Raw genomic sequence first — 21,379 nt, 5'->3', positions numbered from 1 at the left:
ACCCACCTTCATACCTGATTCCAGAGTCATCCAACCTCACATCACCCAGGTCCCACACTATCAAACCCTTCATAACCAAGGCCCCACAGCACCCAGCTCCATACCTGGTCCCACTGAACCCTACATCACCCAGGTCCTACAACACCCAACCTCACATCACCCAGGTGCCAGACCACTGAGCCTTAACAATGGTCCCATGCCACCCAACCTCACACCACCATGGCCCTGCACCAGCCAGCTCCATACCTGGTCTCACAGCCACACAACCCCACATCACCTAAGTCCTATAGCATCCAGGTCCCACACCAGCCAGCCTCACACCACCCAACCCCACATCACCCAGGTCCCACACCACCAAACTCTACTCCTGGTCCCACAGCTGCCAAACTGCATTAATGTTCTGACACCACCCAACTCCACATCACTCATGTCATAGAACCACAGAATCATAAGAATAGTTTGGGTTGGAAGGGGCCTTAAAGCCAGTTCCAACCCCTCTGAGATGGGCAGGGACATCCCACTAGATCAGGCTGCCCAAGGCCCAAGGCCCCATTCAACCTGACCTTGAACACCTCCAGGGATGAGGCACCCACAACTTCCCTGGGCAACCTGTGCCGGTATCTCACCACTCTCATGGTGAAGAAATTCTTCCTTATGTCCAGTCTAAATCTGCCCCTCTCCAGTTAATACTGGTTCCCCCTCGTCCTGTAACCACAAGCCTTTGTAAACAGTCCCTCTCCAGCTTTCTTGTAGCCCCTTTCAGGTACTGGAAGGTCACTATAAGGTCTCCTCGGAGCCTTCTCTTCTCCAGGCTGAACAACCCCAACTCTCCCAGTCTGTCCTTATATGGGAGGTGCTCCAGCCCTCTGATCATCTTCGTAGCCCTCCTCTGGACCCGTTCCAACAGCTCCATATCCTTCTTATGCTAAGGATTCCAGAACTCACAAAACAGGAACAGAGGATCAGAATCACCTCCCTCGACCCGCTGACCCACCCGCCCCATCCTCACTGATCATTCCGCACCCCCAAACTCCGCACTCCCCAAAGTCTCCCTAAGCCCCGCCCCTCCTCCCCCCGGCGGTGACTGGCGCGGGGCGGGGCGGCGCACGCGCGGGGCGGATGGCGCTCCCTGCCAATGGCGCGGTGGGGGCGGGGCGAGGGCTGCGCGCGGGGCTGTAGCGGTAGCGGCGATGATGGCGGCGGCGGGTGGCGGTCGGGGCTGGTTTCGCGCTGTGGTGCTCGGCGTTTCTTTCCTCAAGCTGCTCCTCATCCCCGCCTAGTAAGGAGCCCCCCGGGACCGCGGTGCCGGCCGGGCTGGCGGGGCGGCCTCACCGCGGACTCAGGCACTGACGTGTCCCGGCTTCAAAAGGGGCTGCGGCGTCTTTTCCTCAAAAAGAATAACAAAACGACCCGAAACCGCTGTGAAAGCCAGTCAAAACCTGGAATTCTGACATGAATTGTCAGAAACGAAAAGGAGGTTGCAGGGAGGAGGGTGCTGGCCTCTTCTCCCAAGGGACAGGACAAGGGGGAATGGCATCAAGCTGCGCCAGGGGAGGTTCAGACTGGATAGCAGGAAAAAAATTTTCGGAGAAAGGGTCATGGGGCACTGGCAGAGGCTGGCCAGCGAGGTGGTGGAGTCACCATCCCTGGAGGTGTTTAAAAGATGGGTAGATGAGGTGCTCAGGGGCATGGTTTAGTGGCAGATAGGAACGATTGGACTCGATGATCCAAGAAGTCTTTTCCAACCTGGTGATTCTATGATAAAAGGTCGAGCTATAAATAATTCTTGCCCTGTAGCCACCTGTGCGCATCCTTGGCACAAAGTTCTGCAGCATGTTTGTTGCTGTTTGAGGTGCTTCAAGTAGGTCTTGCCCTAGAGTGGATCCATGAGGACTTCCTACGAAGGGCTCTGAGGTGTTTCTCCTTTAAAGTGCATCTCTGACTTAATCTAAACCTTCTCTAGTTATTCCACAGATTTTGAAGTCCACAGGAACTGGCTTGCCATCACTCACCACCTCCCCCTCTCGCAGTGGTACTATGAAGTAAGTACACATTTGGGTTTTTTAGCTGTATCTAAATTATAGGAGTATTGGCTTTGTCAGCCTGCATGAATATTAGAGGAGAAGGGCTTTTGTTTGCAGAAAGTACAAGTGGATACTGATGGTTGGCAGCACATAGCAGTGGTTCAGGAGCTTGCCGGTCGTGACTTGTTGGCTGTTAAAGAGTTGTCACCAGACAGTGGGTAACTCTAGGCTTGCTTTGTCTGCAACTCAGAGTTGGGCCATCACCACAAAATCATCAGGTATTTATATGGCATTATACAACGGATATATTGTTTGAAAAGTTCTTGGCATTTTTCTGTGTGCTCCTAGCTCTTTGTTCTTCATTAACGTGAAAGTCCACAAAAGTCCATAATAATTCATCTCTGCTGTCTCATTTCGGTTCTCCTTCAGAAGCAATGCTTCAACCGGTCATGTTTCTCCTCTGGTTGTAAAAGCCTAATACCTGTGTTCTAAGTTGATATTTCTTACACAGGCTGTTGATTCAGCTGGACTGGGGTTGTACATGGGACTATTGAATAACGTTCTTGTAGTTGTCATAAAGATTAATTTCCAACACCTGTTCTTATTATAATCTGAATACAATACTCTGTTTATCACAGTCAGCTATAAATAATATATAAGTCCTACATGGATATAATTATCATTTTTTTCTCATTGCCTTTATCATTGGTTCTGTGTAGCTTTTAGTTAAAAAATGAGAATTGTTTGGGGAAGCTGCTGGAACTTGTGAGGGTGAAATGGAAAAGGCAGTTAAGGATGAAGATTATTAGAAAGGCACAGCAGCAAGTTGCATGGTAGTCTTAAATTGCTGCTCTCTTTGCTTTTGTCACTAAAGACAGCTATCACAATAAAAAATGAATCATATCAGTGGATGTATATGTTATGAAATCAATCACTGCATTGAAGATCTGCGCCTCTGCTGATGAGTTACCAGCATACATTGATTTTAGCCTTGATGAATCGCCTTTTACTTGATGATAGATTCAGCCTACACAATTGGGTTATAATCTGTCTTGCAGGATATCCCAGAGCTCTAGGATAAGTATCATTGTAGTACACAATGCCCAGGTGCTTATGTGGAAGAGTATCCAGGAGTAAATGCCTTGTCTGGGTCAGAATTTTGACAAACTGATCCAATACTGTTAAAAAAAATGTCTGTAATGCCGATATGATCCCAGTGCCAAAGCACAGGATGCTCTTCAGCAGCGTAACATAAGCATTTGTGAATGTGCTTGCTGAACAGTTTACCACATCCCAACCTGCTCTGTTCTTCCGCCTCGTATTTCTGTATTCAAGAAGTTAATCATTGGTCAAGGCGTAATAACTGTGGGAAAAGGTAAAATAATACTATTTGATCTTGATAAGATCTTATTAGAACTAAGACTTGTTGACTAATGAGCAAAAGTAATTTGGAGACTCTAACAAGGCTGACTGTTCTAATGATTCCTCTAATGTAGACAAGTAGTCCCAGTGAAATATTTTTAATTGAGGGATTTTTTTTTATATTGGCCCTATTACTGTTAGCTGATTTATGAAGAACAGACAATTCTATATTGGTCAGGTGGAGAGACACATAATGTTGTTTAAACGCTTTCTGCTAATCAAGAGATGAACCACCCCTCTACTAGCACTACAGCTCAAATCATCTTCAGCAGCACACAGCTGGCTACTTTATTGTGAAGTAGTTTCTGTTAAATGGAGGCTTCTGAGATAAAATGAATCAGCTGATTCGCTATGATGAATTATACCTGAAGGGCTGTAAACGACCTGGATTGCATTAAATTGTTTACTCTCATTTTGTCTTTAGGCAACTTCGGAGTGGACCTTGGATTATCCACCATTTTTTGCTTGGTTTGAATATGGACTTTCGCACATTGCGAAGTACTTTGACCCCAAGATGTTGGTTATTGAAAATCTAAACTACACCAGTCGTGCAACCATCTTCTTCCAAAGATTTTCTGTCATCTTTACAGATAGCCTTTTCATATATGCGGTTCGTGAGTAAGTCTTAATGTTCTAATTTTAGGGAGAGTGGGTAGTCATTAATGTATGGACTTTTTCTTCAATAACAAAATAATTATTTGAACAAATAAGCTTGTAAATGCATGGAAATATCAAAGTTGCTTTAACCTATTCAGGGAGAAATTTGGAACCTGCTGCTAAACACAGGATAACTTTTTGTTATTCCTGGGGATGCTGTGGCTGTACATGTGATCAGATTTGTGTGCATTAAGGTATTAGCTGCTGTTTCACATGTTGTAGGTTTATTATTTCTGTTACAGGGTTCATTTTGTAGGAGTTTGAGTGCAGTCAACTGTTTCTTCCCATTATTTCTCTTATTACTCTGTTCTTGTTGAGTAGAAGCATAAAGGAAACTTGTGATAAAATGCCAGTATTATCCAGTATGCTAAGTCAGTCCAGTGTTTTTGGTATTTTTAATGATAAAATGATTATTCTGCTATTAGTGTTATATATTTTGTGTGCCCTGACTTTGTGAAGAAGTGTTTAGCCTACCCCTAAAGGGTGGAAGGGGAGAGATGTTTGTACCTTAACCTGTAACCATCTTACCTTATTTTATTCTCTCTGCTCAAAATCTGGGTAGAAGTTTCCCTGTTGCGCTGGAGCACTTCATAAACTGTATTCACTTCCTTTATTTGAAATGGGCTAGCTTTGCACTAAAACTTATTTTTCCTTTTGTTGTTTTGACTTAGATGTATGAGTGAGCTGGCTTTCTTAAAACAGCTCTATTCATAGTATTTCACAAATCACCCACAGCTTTTTAATCTGATCTAACCTTATGTTCAAAAATAATATGGACCAGATGGCTTCACAGTGAGAAGTAATAAAGGTATTTTTAACCAACAGAAAGAACTCATAATATTGGGGGGGGGGGGCAGGAAGAGTTATTTTCCAACTGAGGACCTTAAATACAACTTGGTACGTTGTCTCCTGATGTAGGCGTACATTGTTCATTCATGAGGCGCTGATAGGAAACAGGTTACAACTGCTTTATGGTTATCATTGAATGTGAGACACAAACCTGAGACTTAAGTTACTTAATATAAGTTTTAGCATGTGGAACATACTGCAGCTAATGAAATTTAAAATCCTTTTTTTACTAAACTTTTTTTATAACGCTGTCTTCTTTCAATGACTTTAGCCAGAGTTTTATCATTGCCTTCCATCCTAATAAAATAGTTAACTTATGTTAAGTGCGTGTCTCAACTCTCAAAAGCAACAACAATATTTTTATTGGCTGTTTCAGTCAAGACTTGTGTTTCTTCTGCTCTTGTTCAGGTGCTGCAGATGTGTAAATGGAAAACGAGCTGCAAAGGATATCCTGGAAAAACCAACGTTTATTCTTGCAGTTCTGCTCTTGTGGAATTTTGGGTTGTTAATTGTGGATCGTATCCTTTCAAAATGTCACAGGTTGTTTGTGTTGGTTTTGGGTTTTTAACACCCTATTACCGCATGTAGTACAAACCCATGGATACTACCATCACCAGCAAGTAACACTGCTGTTTGTATTTCTGGAGTTAGATGAACAATTTCATGTTTTTGTTAGAATTATTGTTTAGCAAAAAGAAAGTTGTTCAGGCTCTGGTCTGGTTTGCCAGAACTGCAGGAGGACCCATCTGGCAGCAACGTATCTCCTCCTGCTGGCTGCCTCTCCTCTGCCTACCAATAAAAATATTAGTGGCGAGCCTCTTTATCTGTGTGTGTGTCCCATAGTAAGGAACATCTCCACAAGTGCTTTATGTTCAGGCTGTATTCGGTTAGTTAATGTTACATAAGAATTAGCAAGAGTTTTTAAAGAGTGTATAAGAATAACTCTGGAAAGTGCAATTATTGTGAGTCAGTCTTGACACAACGTGTGTTGATCTAGCTGAGGAGGGAACAGAGGGTGGAAAAAGGACAGTAATACTTTTATAGGAAGGACTAGTTTTCTCAGTCCCAGTCCTTGCCTGCTTACAGGTGGTAGAAGATAAGTGAGGACTACTGTCTCCTTCCATTAACCAAATGTGGCAGAAACTAATAATTAAAGTGGAGAATTAGCATTTTTCATTTTGTCTTCTGTAAGTTGCACAATACATATGTAGTCAGATCATTATACTTTATCAAGATAATATGCTAGCCTTAGTAGATTTTGTGCCTAAGAGTACGACAGGTAGCGTTAAATAATGAATTTGTGTCTATGTGGAGTGAATTTAAGGTTGCTTTCTTGATTAAGGTCCATTTTAATTTGAATTTATTGTTTATGAGTTTGAGTCTTTCTCAGAAAACTGATAGTAATAAAAGCTTGCTTTATTACTTTCTTGACTCAACTTCAGATATTCACTTTCAGTATAATGGCTTTCTATTTGGGCTGATGCTTCTTTCCGTTGCCCGACTATGTCAGGTAAACTTGAGTGGCTCTTTCCTGTTGTTGCCATATGTACTTTTTAGGTGTGCTACTTGCCTTCGGTATGATCAGCTCGATGAAGTGATTGAGAGTCGCTGGAAGTTGAGATGTGCTATGCTGGATCTAAATATTTTTGATTTAGGGGGAAGAGGAGTACTTTTCCCACTGTAGTTGTTTGCTGATGCTGCAGTACTGCAGTTCCTTGTGAGAAAGCTGAATTCTGTATTATACCTGAGTAACATGGCATGGTTTCCTGCCATCTTATCTTCTTCCAAGTCACCAGTCTTTAGAAAACATATTTCTGAAGCTGTGGGGAGGTGAGGCTTACGCCAGCTTTCTTAGTATCATGTGACAATATAGTTTCCTTCTCTATCCCTGTTGTGCATAACACTACCGAGTTTGTAATTTGATGTAAGTACTGTTTTCTTATCCCTATAGTAAATGCCCTGTCACGTTAGGAGTTCAACAGAGAACTGTTAAAAGTTAGTGCAAAGGGAGAGCAAGTAGAAAAGCTTGAGGTTTGTTCTGTTTTTTCTTTTAGAAAAGATACTTGGAGGGCGCACTTCTTTTTGCTATTCTGCTGCATTTCAAACACATTTACATCTACGTGGCTCCAGCATATGGTGTTTATTTATTACGATCCTATTGTTTTACTGCAAATAATGCAGGTAAGTTGTGTTTTTCATCTCTTACTCTTGGGGAATTGTGTTAATTAGTGGGGCCTGAGGAAAATGCAAGACATGCAGGTACCATCGGAATGAAGCGGCTCTTGAGTTGAACAGAAAATTTTCTTCGGTTGCAAAGTTGGCAAGATCGTTGAAATTTATTTCTGTAAAATTCATGTTTCCAGGGAGTTCTTTATAAAGAAAAAACAACATGAAGAAACTGCAGGTGGCAGTTTGAAGCTGTAAGAATTATTCTGGATATGAAACGATTGGATAGTATCAGAAGCTATTTCCAAGTCCTCCTTTTGAGTTTCTCTCTTCTTCCTAGCACTGAAAAACATGTTCACTATTCCTTACATTAACAGAGAAGGTGGAAGTTTGTATAATGGAGGAGCTGCAGTGTGGGAAAAAGTAAATGCAAACTAAGTGTTGAAGGAAGCAACTGGATGTATTGTCATAAAAGGCTATATTAGATAAGTGCTAGCAATTCACCGTTAGTGTGGAACAATGCTTTGTCTCACTCTCCATTTGCAACAGTAACTGTTTTCATAATCTGTTTGCTCCTTGTAGATGGGTCCCTGAAGTGGAGAAGTTTCAGCTTACTTCATGTAACTCTTCTGGGATTGATTGTCTGCCTTGTTTCTGCTCTTTCATTGGGCCCCTTCATAGTATTGGTAATAATCCTTTTCACTTGTAATTCCCCTGAACTGTTAGATAATTGTGTTATATAAACGATCTCTCATCTAAAAGGGCCATTTCTTTCTTATTTTTGTTCTCTGTAGGGACAGCTGCCTCAAGTCATTTCAAGGCTTTTTCCTTTCAAGCGAGGCCTCTGCCATGCTTATTGGGCCCCGAACTTTTGGGCTCTGTACAATGCCATGGATAAAGCACTAACAATTTTTGGTACAGTATGCTAATCTTGCTACAAGGTGCCTATATGCAGATAGAGCATTCTGGATTTTAGTCTTCCTTCTCCATTTGAAAATCCAGGTAGTAAATTACATTTTCAGATTGCCTTAAATCACCTGATTGTCTACATAATCCAGTTCATAAGTTTCTAGCAGCAGAACAGAATCAATCATTCCCCTCTGCTATACTTTAAAATAGAAAAGACTTGCCTATGTACTTGGTTCAGCTGCTTCATTTTCTTCATTAAGATTTATCAGCTTGTGCTTGGTTTATTTTTTGGTTTTAGGTTTGAAGTGTAATTTTCTTGATCCCACAAAAATTCCTAAAGCCTCGATGACAGGAGGGCTGGTTCAGGAGTTTCAGCACACTGTCCTCCCTTCTGTGACTCCACTGGCAACATTAATCTGTACTTTCATATCTATATTGGTAAGAACAAATAATATTTCTTGGAAACTTGATGTCTTTTGTCCCTAGTGGGTTTCATTTGATTAGCTTGCCCCTCACATTAATTTTAATTCTGGGGTAACAAATAAGTTTTCTTCAAAAATAATAAAAAAGATTATTAGGATAAGTGTGGAATTAATATGTTGATACACAATGTTACTTGAAGCATGGCTAGAAACTATGGCCCCTGTCAGCTGTGGAACAGTTAAAAGATGGTTAAAAGCAATCTTGGATCAAAACCACTCTGCATGCTGAGCTAGAAGTAACCTTTTGTGATAGAAAGTAGTTGAACTTGCATATGAGTAGAGATACTGATGGAAATGTTTGGGCAGCTCACAGTGTTCCTGCAGAACGAACTACAGGTAAGCATAATGTTCTTCACATGACAAATAGTTGGAGGCTCAGTAAGTTACTACCTGGATGCAGTCTTTTTCACTCTAAAAACTATCTAGCCTTTCACTGGAAATCTTTGTTTCAACGCCTTTATGTGGTAACTTTGATAAAATGAGTTTTGTGACAAGATTCAAAGATGATTCTTGCAACGTGAATAACGGAGTTGTCTGTAGTCTTTCAGTCTACGTTTCCCCTCCTGTTACATTGATGAAGTACTGGAGGCTCTACTCATACATCTGAATAGTAATGCTTGTGACACACACAGGCACAACCTGGATGCAGTGGTGTTTATTAACATTGAAAGAATCTCATTGGACAGTAGCTTGTATTCAGGATTGCCAGACTTTTCACTGAAGTCCTGTTTTTGCCTGTTGTTTCTAGCCCTCTGTTTTCTGTCTTTGGTTTAAACCTCAAGGGCCCAGAGGCTTTCTTCAGTGCCTTGTTCTTTGTGCGTTGAGCTCCTTTATGTTTGGATGGCACGTGCACGAAAAAGCAATACTCCTTGCTATTCTGCCTCTAAGGTAAGTGACTTTTGTACGCTGCTGCCGTACACCAATTTGGCAAGCCTGTGTTGTTGATGAAGTTCTTTTTCTCTCTGAATAGGTCAGCTTAGAGATCTACTCTGGAAAGGAGAAATGTAAAAACGTTATAGTCTTCTAGCTACTGGGCAGTTCAAGCCTTCGTGAATGCTGTGGTTCACATCTAAAATGCTACATGGCTTGTTTGGGATCCAACTGAGGAGGGGGACCTTCTGCTCTATGCTTGACAAAAGCAGCTCACAGTTTCTACCAAAATAATTTAATGCCTCTTTGGGGTAGACGCAAGGCTACAGTTCATAAGCTGCCTCAGCAGTATTGCTGCAAGCTGTATTTTCCTATTCAGAGATATAGTGATGTTTAAACCCTTGAAGTAGGAGTTGTAGGAGAGAGGGAATTAACATTGGAAAACTAAAAAGAAGGAGAAAAGGTAGGGGATTGCAGTGTTGGCAGCCAGCTCACAAAGGAAAAAGACCACTTGTAGAAAACTTCAGGCCTTTCTGGTTATTTGTTTTCAGCGAGTTTGTGGTTTTCTGGGGGAGGGTTTCCTTGCTGATTTTTCTGCTGCATTTTTTATCTCCAAGGCCACGTGGGTTGGAAGCAGGAGATTCCATCACAGGTCCAGTATTTTGAGGGACTGTGATGAAACTTCAGTCTCTTATGAAGAAAATTCCAGCAAAACACTCATTAAGGACCAAAGCGTAACAAATCCTTGTTGTTTTTAGCTTGTTGTCTGTTCAGAGGGTGAAGGATGCTGGCATCTACTTGATTCTGACGACCACGGGGCATTTCTCACTTTTTCCATTGCTGTTCACAGCACCAGGTAAAATGTTTTACTTTTACACCAGGTAATATGTTTTACTTCTTTCTGCTCTTCTTACTCCTTGGGTTTGTTTTTTTTTTCCAGAGATGACATGCAGGTAATAGTTTCGGGTTATTTTATGTAATAAGTTGAAAGTTGCAAGATGCTATGTGTCAGCCTGCTCCCATAAATGCAAACTGTCCAACCAGTGAAAAGAAATGTTTAAAAAGTTGTGGAACAGCTGCAGGCTTTAAGTTGAAATAGAGATGGGAAATTGTCATAGTCAATACTTGTTATCCCTTGTTCTGCCACAGATCTAGAAACTTCCCCCTGTCTAACATAACCACATGATCAAGAATGATAGCCATAGTTTGAAACCACAGACCCAACAGGCTGTTTTCCAGCTGACTGCTGCTTTGTGCTATCAGTAATGGGCTTAAACTAAAAAAATCATGCAGCAGTATCAGTTAAATCAGTATGCCTTCAGACAAACTTCTCTTTGTGACCAAAAGCTGTTACTTCCTTCCTCCGCTGCCTCCCCTTTTGCTCTACTTAAGCCCTAGGCCATCATAGCTACAACACTACTATAGCACTGTATTTATTGTCATCATTCTGGGAGAGTTCAACTGCAATTTGATCTGATAATGCTGCTAACTTGTGATAGCAAAGCTATTGCCTTGAGAAATGAGATACTTCCCCTGCCTTCTCTGTTACTTAATTTTTATCTACTACACCACCTAGAACTACATAGCATTGACTTGGCTGTCACGTTTGTCTTTTAAGCTTCCCAGCCCAGTAATTTCTGATTTATTTTTTTAATAGGAAAAATCTTACTTGCAGTGCTATCATATACTGTAATTGTAATCAGTGTGCTCAGTGTGTTTATAGATAACCGACATAAGTGTATTGCAAACACTTGGCACTTGCATTAGTAAATATCTATGCTTATTTTTAGGTGTCCTAAGCAGGACATCTAAAACATTCATTTCTATTTGGAGAAAATAATTAAGTTAGACAACGCAAGTGTGATTAGGGGGATTCAAAGATACTGCAATTTATATGGCAAAAGATTTTTATAATTAATTTTTAAAGTATATGTTCTTTGTATTTCAGAACTTCCAATTAAAATACTGCTCATGCTGCTGTTCACTGTTTATAGCTTCTCTTCATTGAAATCTCTATTCAGGTAATTACAGAAACTTGTTCCCAAAGCCGAGAACAAAGCTGTTTCTTCTGTCACTATGTTGTCATAGGGGGCAAACAGTGCAGAAAGCTGATGGTGAAGTACCAAATTGGAAGTGTTACCAGTCAAAAGATGCTGCTGCCTCTTTCCTTTTCTTGGAAGGCAAGGCTTAAGTCAGGATCATTATAACACTTCCTTGTTTTATGTTTGAATTGTGACAACTCCCCAGTTAGTTCCTGCAGGCTGTGAATCCCCACCTGCTTGGTGTGCTGCTAAAGCACAGTGTTGCACTGCTGCAGCCTGTGAAGATTTAATTCAATACTGGAGCACTTATTACAGTGAGTCAGCTAGAGATTGTCCACCTGTGCCAGCAGCTATTGATGCTGCTGTGGGCTTTTGCAGTGGTACTTCAGTATTTTCACATGTGGAAGGGGCAGGTTATAAATAATATACATTTACAAGCTGCAATTTGTCAGCAAATCGCCTAAAAACACTTAGTTCTAGAACTGCTCAAATCATTCTGTGTGGTTTTAGACTGTTGTCTCTTCACCCGCTAATCGAAGACAGTGCTTATCCTTAGAACCCCTGTAGTCTCCGCTTTCCTATTTCCCCAACATTTCATTGCAAAACCAAGCTGTAATGAAGGATGTTGGAAATGTTATAAACCTACATTCACTGCTTGAGTCACTTGCTTTTTGTAGGTGATCCTCTTTCAACCAGCCTCCTTTTCCCTTGCTTTGGTATTCCCCAATTCAATCATTCTGTCTCAGTAGCTCTAAAAACCTTTGTGGGAGCTTAGTTTCTGTGTAGAGATGTAGCTTTCACAAGTTTCTTGGGGTTTTTATTTTGGAAGTTAGGAAGAAGTTCCTTCCAGAGAACACAAATTCCCCTGTAAACTACTTGCAGTCAAACCCCTGTCACCAGTGTCCTTTGCAAGAGAGACTGGCTCATAGCACATCCTACAGAAAGCCTGGACGCACAACAACTTCTGTGGAATAAATGTGTGTATGAAGGTGCTGGGTTGGTTGTTCACTGGAATAATGTGAGCTGATGCAGAGCAGCTGTTGACATTTCTGCTTAAGTCCCAGGGCATCTTGGAACTTGATGCAAAAGCCACATGATAAGGAAGTTAGCTGTACTCTCTGTTATCACATGCCTTCCTACTGAAATTCTTCAGTTCACAATAATGCTTTAAGTGATGATTTATTGGGAGCGTTTCTTTGTATTGGTCACCAGTACAAAGCTTCACTTTCAGCAATAGCTGAAAGACATAATAGTTATTTTTGGTAACATCATGTTTTTTAATGCCATCTTTTTTTTTTTTTTGTTTGTTTGTTTTTTAAATCCCTCTGATAGAAGAGAGAGGCCTCTCCTTAGCTGGCTTGAAACAATCTACCTCGTCCAACTAGTGCTTTTGGAAATCTTCTGTGAAATCCTATTTCCTCTGACTCCCTGGAAAAGGCACTTTCCCTTTGTCCCCCTGCTGTTGACCTCTGTGTACTGCGCTCTGGGCATCACATATGCCTGGCTGAAGCTTTACATCTCTGTCTTGACCGAAAGAATTCCTGTTAGACCAAAGGCTGAGTAAAGCCCTGGGACCAGTCCCAGGTTTGAGGTGATCATCCGGCGCGGTGAGTGGTTGTCACTAGGACATATGACTCTGGGTAAATACCTAGTGTACACATGCCATTGCTACAAGGGAATTTTTGTTCCAGCAATTCTATACTGATCAGAAGTGCTCCTCACAATAACATGAGGCACAGTGAGATGCCACTTGCCATAGATAAACTGTGAAGCTTAACAAGGTTCAGACTTCTGTCCCGAGGAAAACCTGCCCATCTTTCCCATTATTTGTTCTTATTGGAATAAAAAACACTGTGGCAAACTACAAGGGATCATTGCTCCATAGAAGAACATGTTTGTAACAGCATTCTGTGGAATACGTAAATTAAAAACTTGATTTTTTTGTTTGGTCATGTCTTGTGGGTTTTTATCTCATACATAAGCCCTGCTCTTTGAGGGACACCTGCACAAGTGAGGAGGTCGTATCTAGCTGGAAACTTCCCCTGGGATGCTCTGTCAAATTCTTGACCACTTGAATCTCAAGCCTTAAGTTAATTGCCTACTGTGTCTATGTCTGTTGATCTTCTTCCATAGTGGCTTTGCGAAGAGGCTTTAACATTTTTCTAATATGTCATAAAAATCATAGAATGGTTTGGGTTGGAAGAGATCTTAAAGCTCATCCAGTTCCAGCCTCACTGCCATTGGCAAGGACATCTTCCACTAGATCAGTTTGCTCAAAGCCTCATCCAATCTGGTCTTGAATGCCTCCAGGGATTTAGAACAGATTACCAAGAGGGATGCTTCTGAAATGAGGATTTGATTTAATACCATTAAATGTACTATATAGCATGGCTGGATAATTGTATTGGTTTGCAATTCCTGTAAAACTGCCACTGTGACAAGCAAAGTACCCACAACTTCTCTGGCAAGCTGAGGAAGGTATGTTTTGAATTCTGCTTCTGCAGAGTCACTGACCCTTCCAGATGACAGTTAGCTGGAGCTTGAGCAGTTCATCCTCTGGAACTAGCCCTAAAAGATTTTGCTGTACATTTTCATTACTTACTATAGTTTCTGCTTTTTTTTTTGCTTCGTTAGCTACTTGGCCACATTCCTTTTAGCTGCTGAGACTACTGGCAGTGCCTTGAAGCTGCTTTTACCTTTATTCCACCTACAGCCTAAGCCTCAGAGCTTTGGGCATGATAGGGCATCCCCAGTGCTCGCATTTGTGTGTCTGGAGGTGCCATCCTGCAGAGGGGAATGGGAATATCCGGAAAAAAAAAACCTCTCCCTGCTCTTTCCCAGCAGTGCCTTTGCAAGCTGAGCCCCAATCCTCCAAGGACTCCTGCCTCAACTTTGACATCTTCCCCTAAGGAGCGATGACAGCCCAACCTCCTGTGTGGAGAAAATCTAGAGTAAATATTTAGGAAGGAGTCTGGGAATCCTCTATGACCTGCGATGGATTCAAAGGGGATTTTTTAATGGGCCTGAGGAGGCTGAGGGGAGACCTTATCACTGTCTACAACTACCTGAAAGGAGGCTGTAGCAGGGTAGGTGTTGATCTCTTCACATGTGACAGGAGGAGAGGAAATGGCCTCAAGCTGCACCAGGGGAGTTTCAGGTTAGACGTTAGGAAAAATTTCTTCATCAAAAGGGTTATCAAGCACTGGAATAGGCTGCCCAGGTAGGTAGTTGAGTCACCATCCCTGGAAGTATTTAAAAGATGGTTAGATGAAGTGCTCACAGGTATGGTTTAGTAGTGGACAGGCGCAGTTGGACTTGATCTCAAAGGTCTTTTCCAACCTAGCAATTCTATGATTCTATGACTATGTCAACCTATTACTGTTGAGGTTGGTTTAAGGTAATTTTTACAGTAACGAAAAAAACCCTAACACTCTAGGTCTTACTCTTTAATCGGCTGGCAGGAAGAGCTCTGAAAAGACGTTAGCTTTTATTTTTAAGGTTAAATTAAATCCCTATTTTAATGTCATACCACCCTCCCTGACCCTAAGAAGGCTGTGGGGCTGAGCTGCTTCACCTGGAGGGCTCAGAGCTGCGGGAACCCTGATGCGGTCCTTGGTAAAGCTGCCCCGTATGAGGAGTCAGTGGTTGGTTTATGGGCTGGGGGTTGGATTTTTAGGGGGTAAAATCGAAACCGAAATCGTAAAGAGAAACTTCTTAACGCCGATTGGGTGTCATAAGATCAATCCTTCTCCCACATATACCGGCAACTGCAAGTGGCATGTTTTTTATATACTGAATTTATACACGTGTAACATATTTATTGTAAAAATCATGTATATTAATCACATTTTCTCAATAGTAATTATAATTGGTGTCCTCCCCCTCGCACATGTTCCTCACAGTTCTTTATTGAGTCTGAGGTCTGCAAAGCAGCCCTCTACTCTTATTTTGTTGGCATCTGCCCCTCTTTGAAGTTTCCATCTAAGGTTTGGAATAAGGGTTATCTTGACCTTACATCTTTTTTTGCTTCTGAAATACTGGCCAGATGCCAGTTTTCCGCAGCTGTCATTGTTTTGATACTGAAAATACCGGCAAATAAACTCTCTAAAGACTAGTTTTGGAGTTTTAGAAAGCAAGCATCCTTTATCAGGCCTGGGCAACAGAAGGGAGTGATCTCCAACAATCATGTGCGATGAGACAAGAGCTGGGGACAGAATACGTTTCCTAGTTACAGGCATATGAGTATTTTTTCCCAAAAATCTTGTGCATATTCTATTACTTTCCAAGGTCTAATATTAATTTTATTATGAACTTCACAACAGTCTAATTTGGAGCTGGCTCCAGCTCTGCATGACCTTGCATTTGAGATGGGGAAAGACTGCAGAGGTGATCACAGAAGAGACATCTGTTCAGCACAGATCACACTGAACACAAGACGTTATCACCTCCCAAGAATTAACAGTGTCTGGAAAAACAATGCTTGAAAGAAAACATGTTTTCACAGAGACGTTCTGTCTGACTCCTAAAAATTACAATTGCTTAGATGAAACTTAGCTCTACTTTAGCTTAAATTAAAAAAAAAAATCCACTTTTTCTAATAGTAACTACTTCTTCTATCAGTTTTATTCCTTAAATATCACTAAATGAGGACTACTGTTCACTGATTAGATTGCTGGCACTGAGCTGGCAATGTGTGCTCACAGCTCAGAAGGCCAACCGTATCCTGGGCTGCATCCAAAGAAGCGTGGCCAGCAGGTCGAGGGAGGTGATTCTGCCCCTCTGTTCCTCTCTTGGGAGACCTCATCTGGAGTATCGTGTCCAGTTCTAGAATCCTCAACATAAGAAGGATATGGAGCTGTTGGAAGGATATGTCCTGCACTTGGGGCACAACAACCCTATGCAGTGCTACAGACTAGAAGAAGTCTAGCTAGAAGCTGCCTAGAGGAGAAGGACCTGGGGGTGTTGGTTGACAGCCGACTGAACATGAGCCAGCAGTGTGCCCAGGTGGCCAAGAAGGAACAGCATGGCCAACATGTCTGGGGAGGTTATTCTGCCCCTGTACTCAGCACTGGTGAGACCGCACCTTGAGTACTGTGTTCAGTTCTGGGCCTCTCACCACAAGAAGGATGTTGAGGCTCTGGAGCGTGTCCAGAGAAGAGCAACAAAGCTGGTGAGGGAGCTGGAGAACAAGTCTTACGAGGAGTGGCTGAGAGAGCTGGGGTTGTTTAGCCTGAAGGAGGCTGAGGGGAGACCTTACTGCACTCTACAACTACCTGAAAGGAGGTTGCGAAGAGGAGGGAGCTGGGCTCTTCTCCCAAGTGACAGGGGACAGGACAAGGGGGAATGGCCTCAAGCTGTGCCAGGGGACATTCAGACTGGATAGCAGGAAAAATTGTTTCACAGAAAGGGTCATGGGGCACTGGCAGAGGCTGCCCAGGGAGGCAGTGGAGTCACCATCCCTGGAGGTGTTCAAAAGATGAGTAGACGAGGTTCTCGGGGACACAGTTTAATGGCAGATAGGAAAGGTTGGACTTGATGATCTAAGAGGTCTTTTCCAACCTGGTGATTCTATGATTCTACGATTCTATGAGCTGTTGGAATGGGTCCAGAGGAGGGCTACTAAGGTGATCAGGGGGTTGGAGCACCTCCCATACAAGGACAGGCTGAGAGAGTTGGGCTTGTTCAGCCTGGAAAAGAGAAGGCTCCGAAGAGACCTTATAGTGACCTTCCAGTACCTGAAGGAGCTACAGGGAAGCTGGGGCCTTTTTACAAGGACTTGTAGTGATAGGACAAGGGGGAATGGGTATAAACTGGAGAGGCGCAGATTTAGACTGGACATTAGGAAGAATTTCTTCACCAGGAGAGTGGTGAGGCAGTGGCACAGGCTACCCAGGGAAGCTGTGGCTGCCCCATCCCTGGAGATGTTCAAGACCAGGTTGGATGGGGCCTTGGGCAGCCTGATCTAGCGGGAGCTGCCCCTTCCCATGGCATCGGGGCCGGAACTAGCTCACCTTTAAGGCCCCTTCCAACCGAACGCATGAGGCACCACCCAGACCCCGCGCACCCCGCCCCGCGAGACCGGAACGTCGGGCGGGCGGAACGCTTTCGCGCGGACGCGAAGCGCGGGGGGCGGAGTGTGGGGACCGCGGTGACCCCCGGCCATGGCGTTCCTGCCTGCCGAGGCGCGCGCGCTGCCGCCGCCCCCGCTGCTCAACAAGGGCTCGGCCTGGCTCGGGCTGGTCGGGTGGGTGGCAGCGCTGCTGGACAACGGCTACAAGCGCCGCCCCGTCCTCAGAGCCGGTGCGAGGGCCGGGGGAGACGGGGGGAAGGGGGCTGTGGGGTTGGAGGTGACTGAAGGATATAGGGACGGAAGGGAAGGCGGGGTGGGAGCTGAGGGGAGGGGAGGAGGGGCAGAGGGGGCTGGGGAAGGAGGTCCAGGGAATTTGAGGTGACTGTGAGGGATGGGGGGAGGAGGGGGCTTAGGGGATGGGGAAGGGGATCTGTGGGATTTGGGGTGACTGAAGAATAGAGAGATGGGGAGAAAGGAGGGGGGCTGAGGTGAAGAGATGTGGGCAGAGGGGGCTGGGGAAGGGGGTCTGTGGGATTTGGGGTGACTGTGAGGGATACAGGGCTGGGAGGTAAAGGGCCTGAGGTGAAGGGATGAGGGGGCAGAAGGAGATGGGAGTGGGGAATGGGCTCTGTGGGATTTGAGGTGACTCTAAGGGATAGAAGAGCATGGGGAGAAGAGGGGAGCTGAGGTGAAGGGATTAGGGGGCCTGGGAAAGGGGATCCGTGGGATTTGGGGTAATTGTGAGGGATGTAAGGCCAGGAGGGAATGAGAGAGGGCCCTGAGGTGAGGGGAGTGGGAAATTAGTGGGAGTTGAGGTGGTTGGGGAAGGGGTTTCGTGAAATTTGAGATGACTCTGAGGGATACAGGGGTGGGGGAAGGGGAGATGGCCCTGAGGTGAGGAGATGGGGTCTGTGGGATTTGGCATCATTGTGAGGGATATAAGGCCGGGAGGGAAGGCGAGACAGCCCTCTAATGAGGGGGCAGTTAGAGGGGGTATGTGGGGCTGGGAAAGAGGGCCTGTGGGATTTGGGGTGACTGTGAGGGATATAAGGACAGGAGGGAAGGGAATGGTGCCCGGAGGTGAGGGACTGGGGGGCCAGACGGGACTGAGGTGGCTGGGGAGGTAGGTCTGTGGGATTTGAGGTGACTCTGAGGGATAGTGGAGCATGGAGGAAGGGGCCCTGAGGTGGGGGACTGGAGAAGGGAGTCGTTGAGATTTGGGGTAACTGTGAGGGATACAGGGGTGGGAAAGGAGGGGGACCTGAGGTGGGAGATTGCGGGGACAGAGGGGGTTTGGGGGACTGTGGACTGGGGTCCTGGAATTTGGAATGACTGGCAGTGAGGAGTATGAAGTGAAGGGCTGGGATAGGGGGTCCGTGGAATTTGGGGTGACTGTGAGGGAAGGGGAAAAGCTCCTGCAGTGAAGGGCTGGGGGTGGGGCAGAGGGGGTTGAGGTGGGTGGGGAAGGGAGACTGGGATTTGGAGTGACTGAGGGATACAGTGATTGAAGGGAGGGAGAGGGGGCCCCAAGATGAGGGACTGGGGGGAGCTAGGGAAGAGGTTCCGTGGGATTTGAGGTGACTGAAGGATAGAGGGATGGGGGCCCTGAGGTGAGAGGATCGGGGAGCAGACGGGTTGAGGGGCTAGGCAGTAGGGTCTGTGATATTTGGGGTGACAGTGAAGGATACAGGGACAGGAAGAAAGGGAGGGAGAGACTGAAGTGACAGGATGGAGGAGGAGAGGGTTGGGATGGCTGGGGAGGGGGATCTGTGGGATTTGGGGTGACTCTGAGGGATACAGGGGCAGGAAGGAAGGATTGCGCTGATATGAGGGTCTGTTGGGGATTTGGGGGTAAGGGGTGTGCTATGGGATTTGGGTGACTTTGTGAAGATTTGTAGGGCAGGAGTGAACAGGAAGAGCCCTGAGGTGAGGGGTCTGTTGGCAGGGGCCATGGGAGGTAATCAGAGGGGGTTGGGGAAAGGGGCATCGTAGCAGGAAGGAGGGGACTTGGGGTAGCAGGAAGGGGAAGGACCCCTGAGGAAAGGAGGAGGCTCTCTAGGGGCTGTTGGGCACAGGAGGTTGCTGTAGGGACCCAGGGATCCTGTCTGGAGGGGCAAGGTGGGGAGGAGCTGGGATGTCTGACAACGAAGCATATGAGGGCACCGGAGGAAAGTGGGGGGCCTGCCTAGGGCCAGGAGGTGGGCAAGAGAGGGGAACAATCTGCTTCCTGCTGCAGGTGTTCACCGCCAGGTCCTGCTCACTACTGTGGGATGGTTTGTTGGCTACTTCCTTACTAAGCGCACGGAATATATCCATGCCAAACTGGACAGAGAGTTGTTTGAGTACGTCAGGCAGCACCCGGAAGACTTTAAGAAAGCAGGTACAATAAGTTGATGTATTAAGAAAGATCTCAGTCTGAATTAAGGGCTAATGTATGTAACGGTGTAGCTGGGCTGCTCGCAGAATCTGTTGTGTTCTAACAAGTCATATTGACTAATAACTCTGTCCTGCCTCTTCACAGCAGTATTAAGGATTTTATGATAGGAAGACAGATACTTTTATTAAGCTGTTCAGCTGCCCTGAAGACCAACTCCTCCTCCTAAAAGCTTATTTTAATGTAAAAATTGTAGAGCCAAAAGATATTAAGAATAGACCAAACTTGTGCCAGTGAAGGAGAAACAAAGGAAGTAATGAAAATTAGAAATAATGGGATTTATTCTTGTAAAATCAAGATTTTACTTCTTTCTCCTGCAAAATGGCAGTGCATGTCGATTTTAAAGAGGATGTGGCGAATATTCAGAAAGTGAGGAGAGCAAGTAAGAAAAGAATAAATAGAGGTGTCAGGAAGCCTGGAGCACCGTTGGCTCCTGCTGCTTTAGAGCCTTGGTGAAGAGCAGTGTTTTAGGAAGTGTGGTCATTAAGCCCAGCAATGCAGTGGCAAATTTAGGGGAAAACTGTTAGCCATAAAATATGGCTAAGTGACTCTGACTGTTGGATTATGATCCGCATCATGCCGTGTCAGCAGGAATATGTAGAAATAAAGAACTCCTAATAATGAGGTCTCTTCCCAGGGATCTGTGGAGAGCCCCATGGAAAAGTAGTTATGTTTATTTAACGCAGCAAGCTAATAGTTTGCTGGTGGTGGCAAACCTCACAGTTTTAGTGACTTTGTTAACCTGAAGACTTTAATGTAAAAATCTTCCGAGTCTCTCTCAAATGCTCAAAGGTGTTTGCAACTCCCCCCTTGCCTCTTGCAGAAAAGAAAAGAATGGGAGAGCTTTTGGAGAATTTCTACCCTGTTCGCTAAGGATTTCTCCAGTGGCGACACATCACAGGATTAACTAATCCCATACCAAGAATTTGGGCGAGGTCTGGCATTAACAGCTCAACTCTTCATGTCTTAGAAAATCAACCATCACTCGCTTTCGTGTAATAAAGGCTATGATTAAATACCTGATGTTTATTTTCTTTTCTCTTCTGTCTGTTATGGTGTATCAATAGATAGGTGACTGGTATTTGATTCACTCCTTTTTAAATTATTTTATTGTGCATGTGGAAGATTGTTCATGCAGCATATATTTTATGAAAAAAAACCCCAAAACAGCAAGGATTTAAGTAAATTCCTCCTTTTTATTTCTCACTAGTGTTTTTCCTAACCTTTGAACATGCTCTGGACCAGCCCCTGATGACCATGTAGCCAGAGTCTTGCTCTGAAATGGATCCTGTCTGGGTAATTAGTTCCCCATTGCTTTGCTGGGGATCAGGATCCAACCTTTCTACTTTCTGACTTGGTTTGTGGCTCTTGAATCCACATATTGAATCCAAACATTTCCCAGACTCACCAAGGATCTGCAGCTCTTCTGAATTTCACTGCAGGGTGCTTGGCTT

General features: G+C 44.4%; 2 protein-coding genes across 2 annotated transcripts; both read left to right on the top strand.

Annotated features, from left to right (window-relative positions):
* Positions 1 to 1,155: 1,155 nt before the first annotated feature.
* On the top strand, positions 1,156 to 13,477 carry ALG8 (ALG8 alpha-1,3-glucosyltransferase). Its single transcript, XM_054056187.1, has 13 exons — positions 1,156 to 1,279; positions 1,964 to 2,042; positions 3,871 to 4,064; positions 5,361 to 5,470; positions 6,395 to 6,462; positions 7,007 to 7,133; positions 7,701 to 7,804; positions 7,913 to 8,033; positions 8,326 to 8,465; positions 9,258 to 9,397; positions 10,138 to 10,235; positions 11,328 to 11,400; positions 12,754 to 13,477. The coding sequence occupies exons 1-13, from the start codon at positions 1,191 to 1,193 to the stop codon at positions 12,983 to 12,985; spliced, it is 1,575 nt and encodes a 524-aa protein (XP_053912162.1). The 5' UTR covers positions 1,156 to 1,190; the 3' UTR covers positions 12,986 to 13,477.
* A 4,039-nt stretch (positions 13,478 to 17,516) lies between these two features.
* NDUFC2 (NADH:ubiquinone oxidoreductase subunit C2) lies at positions 17,517 to 20,943 on the top strand. Its single transcript, XM_054079444.1, has 3 exons — positions 17,517 to 17,721; positions 19,728 to 19,871; positions 20,749 to 20,943. Exons 1-3 carry the CDS (start codon positions 17,583 to 17,585, stop codon positions 20,796 to 20,798), a joined length of 333 nt encoding a protein of 110 aa, XP_053935419.1. The 5' UTR covers positions 17,517 to 17,582; the 3' UTR covers positions 20,799 to 20,943.
* Positions 20,944 to 21,379: the final 436 nt, after the last annotated feature.

This window comes from Cuculus canorus, chromosome 1 (assembly GCF_017976375.1).
Source record: "Cuculus canorus isolate bCucCan1 chromosome 1, bCucCan1.pri, whole genome shotgun sequence".
Lineage (NCBI taxonomy): Eukaryota > Metazoa > Chordata > Aves > Cuculiformes > Cuculidae > Cuculus > Cuculus canorus.
This window is presented reverse-complemented; position numbering and strand designations above follow the sequence as displayed.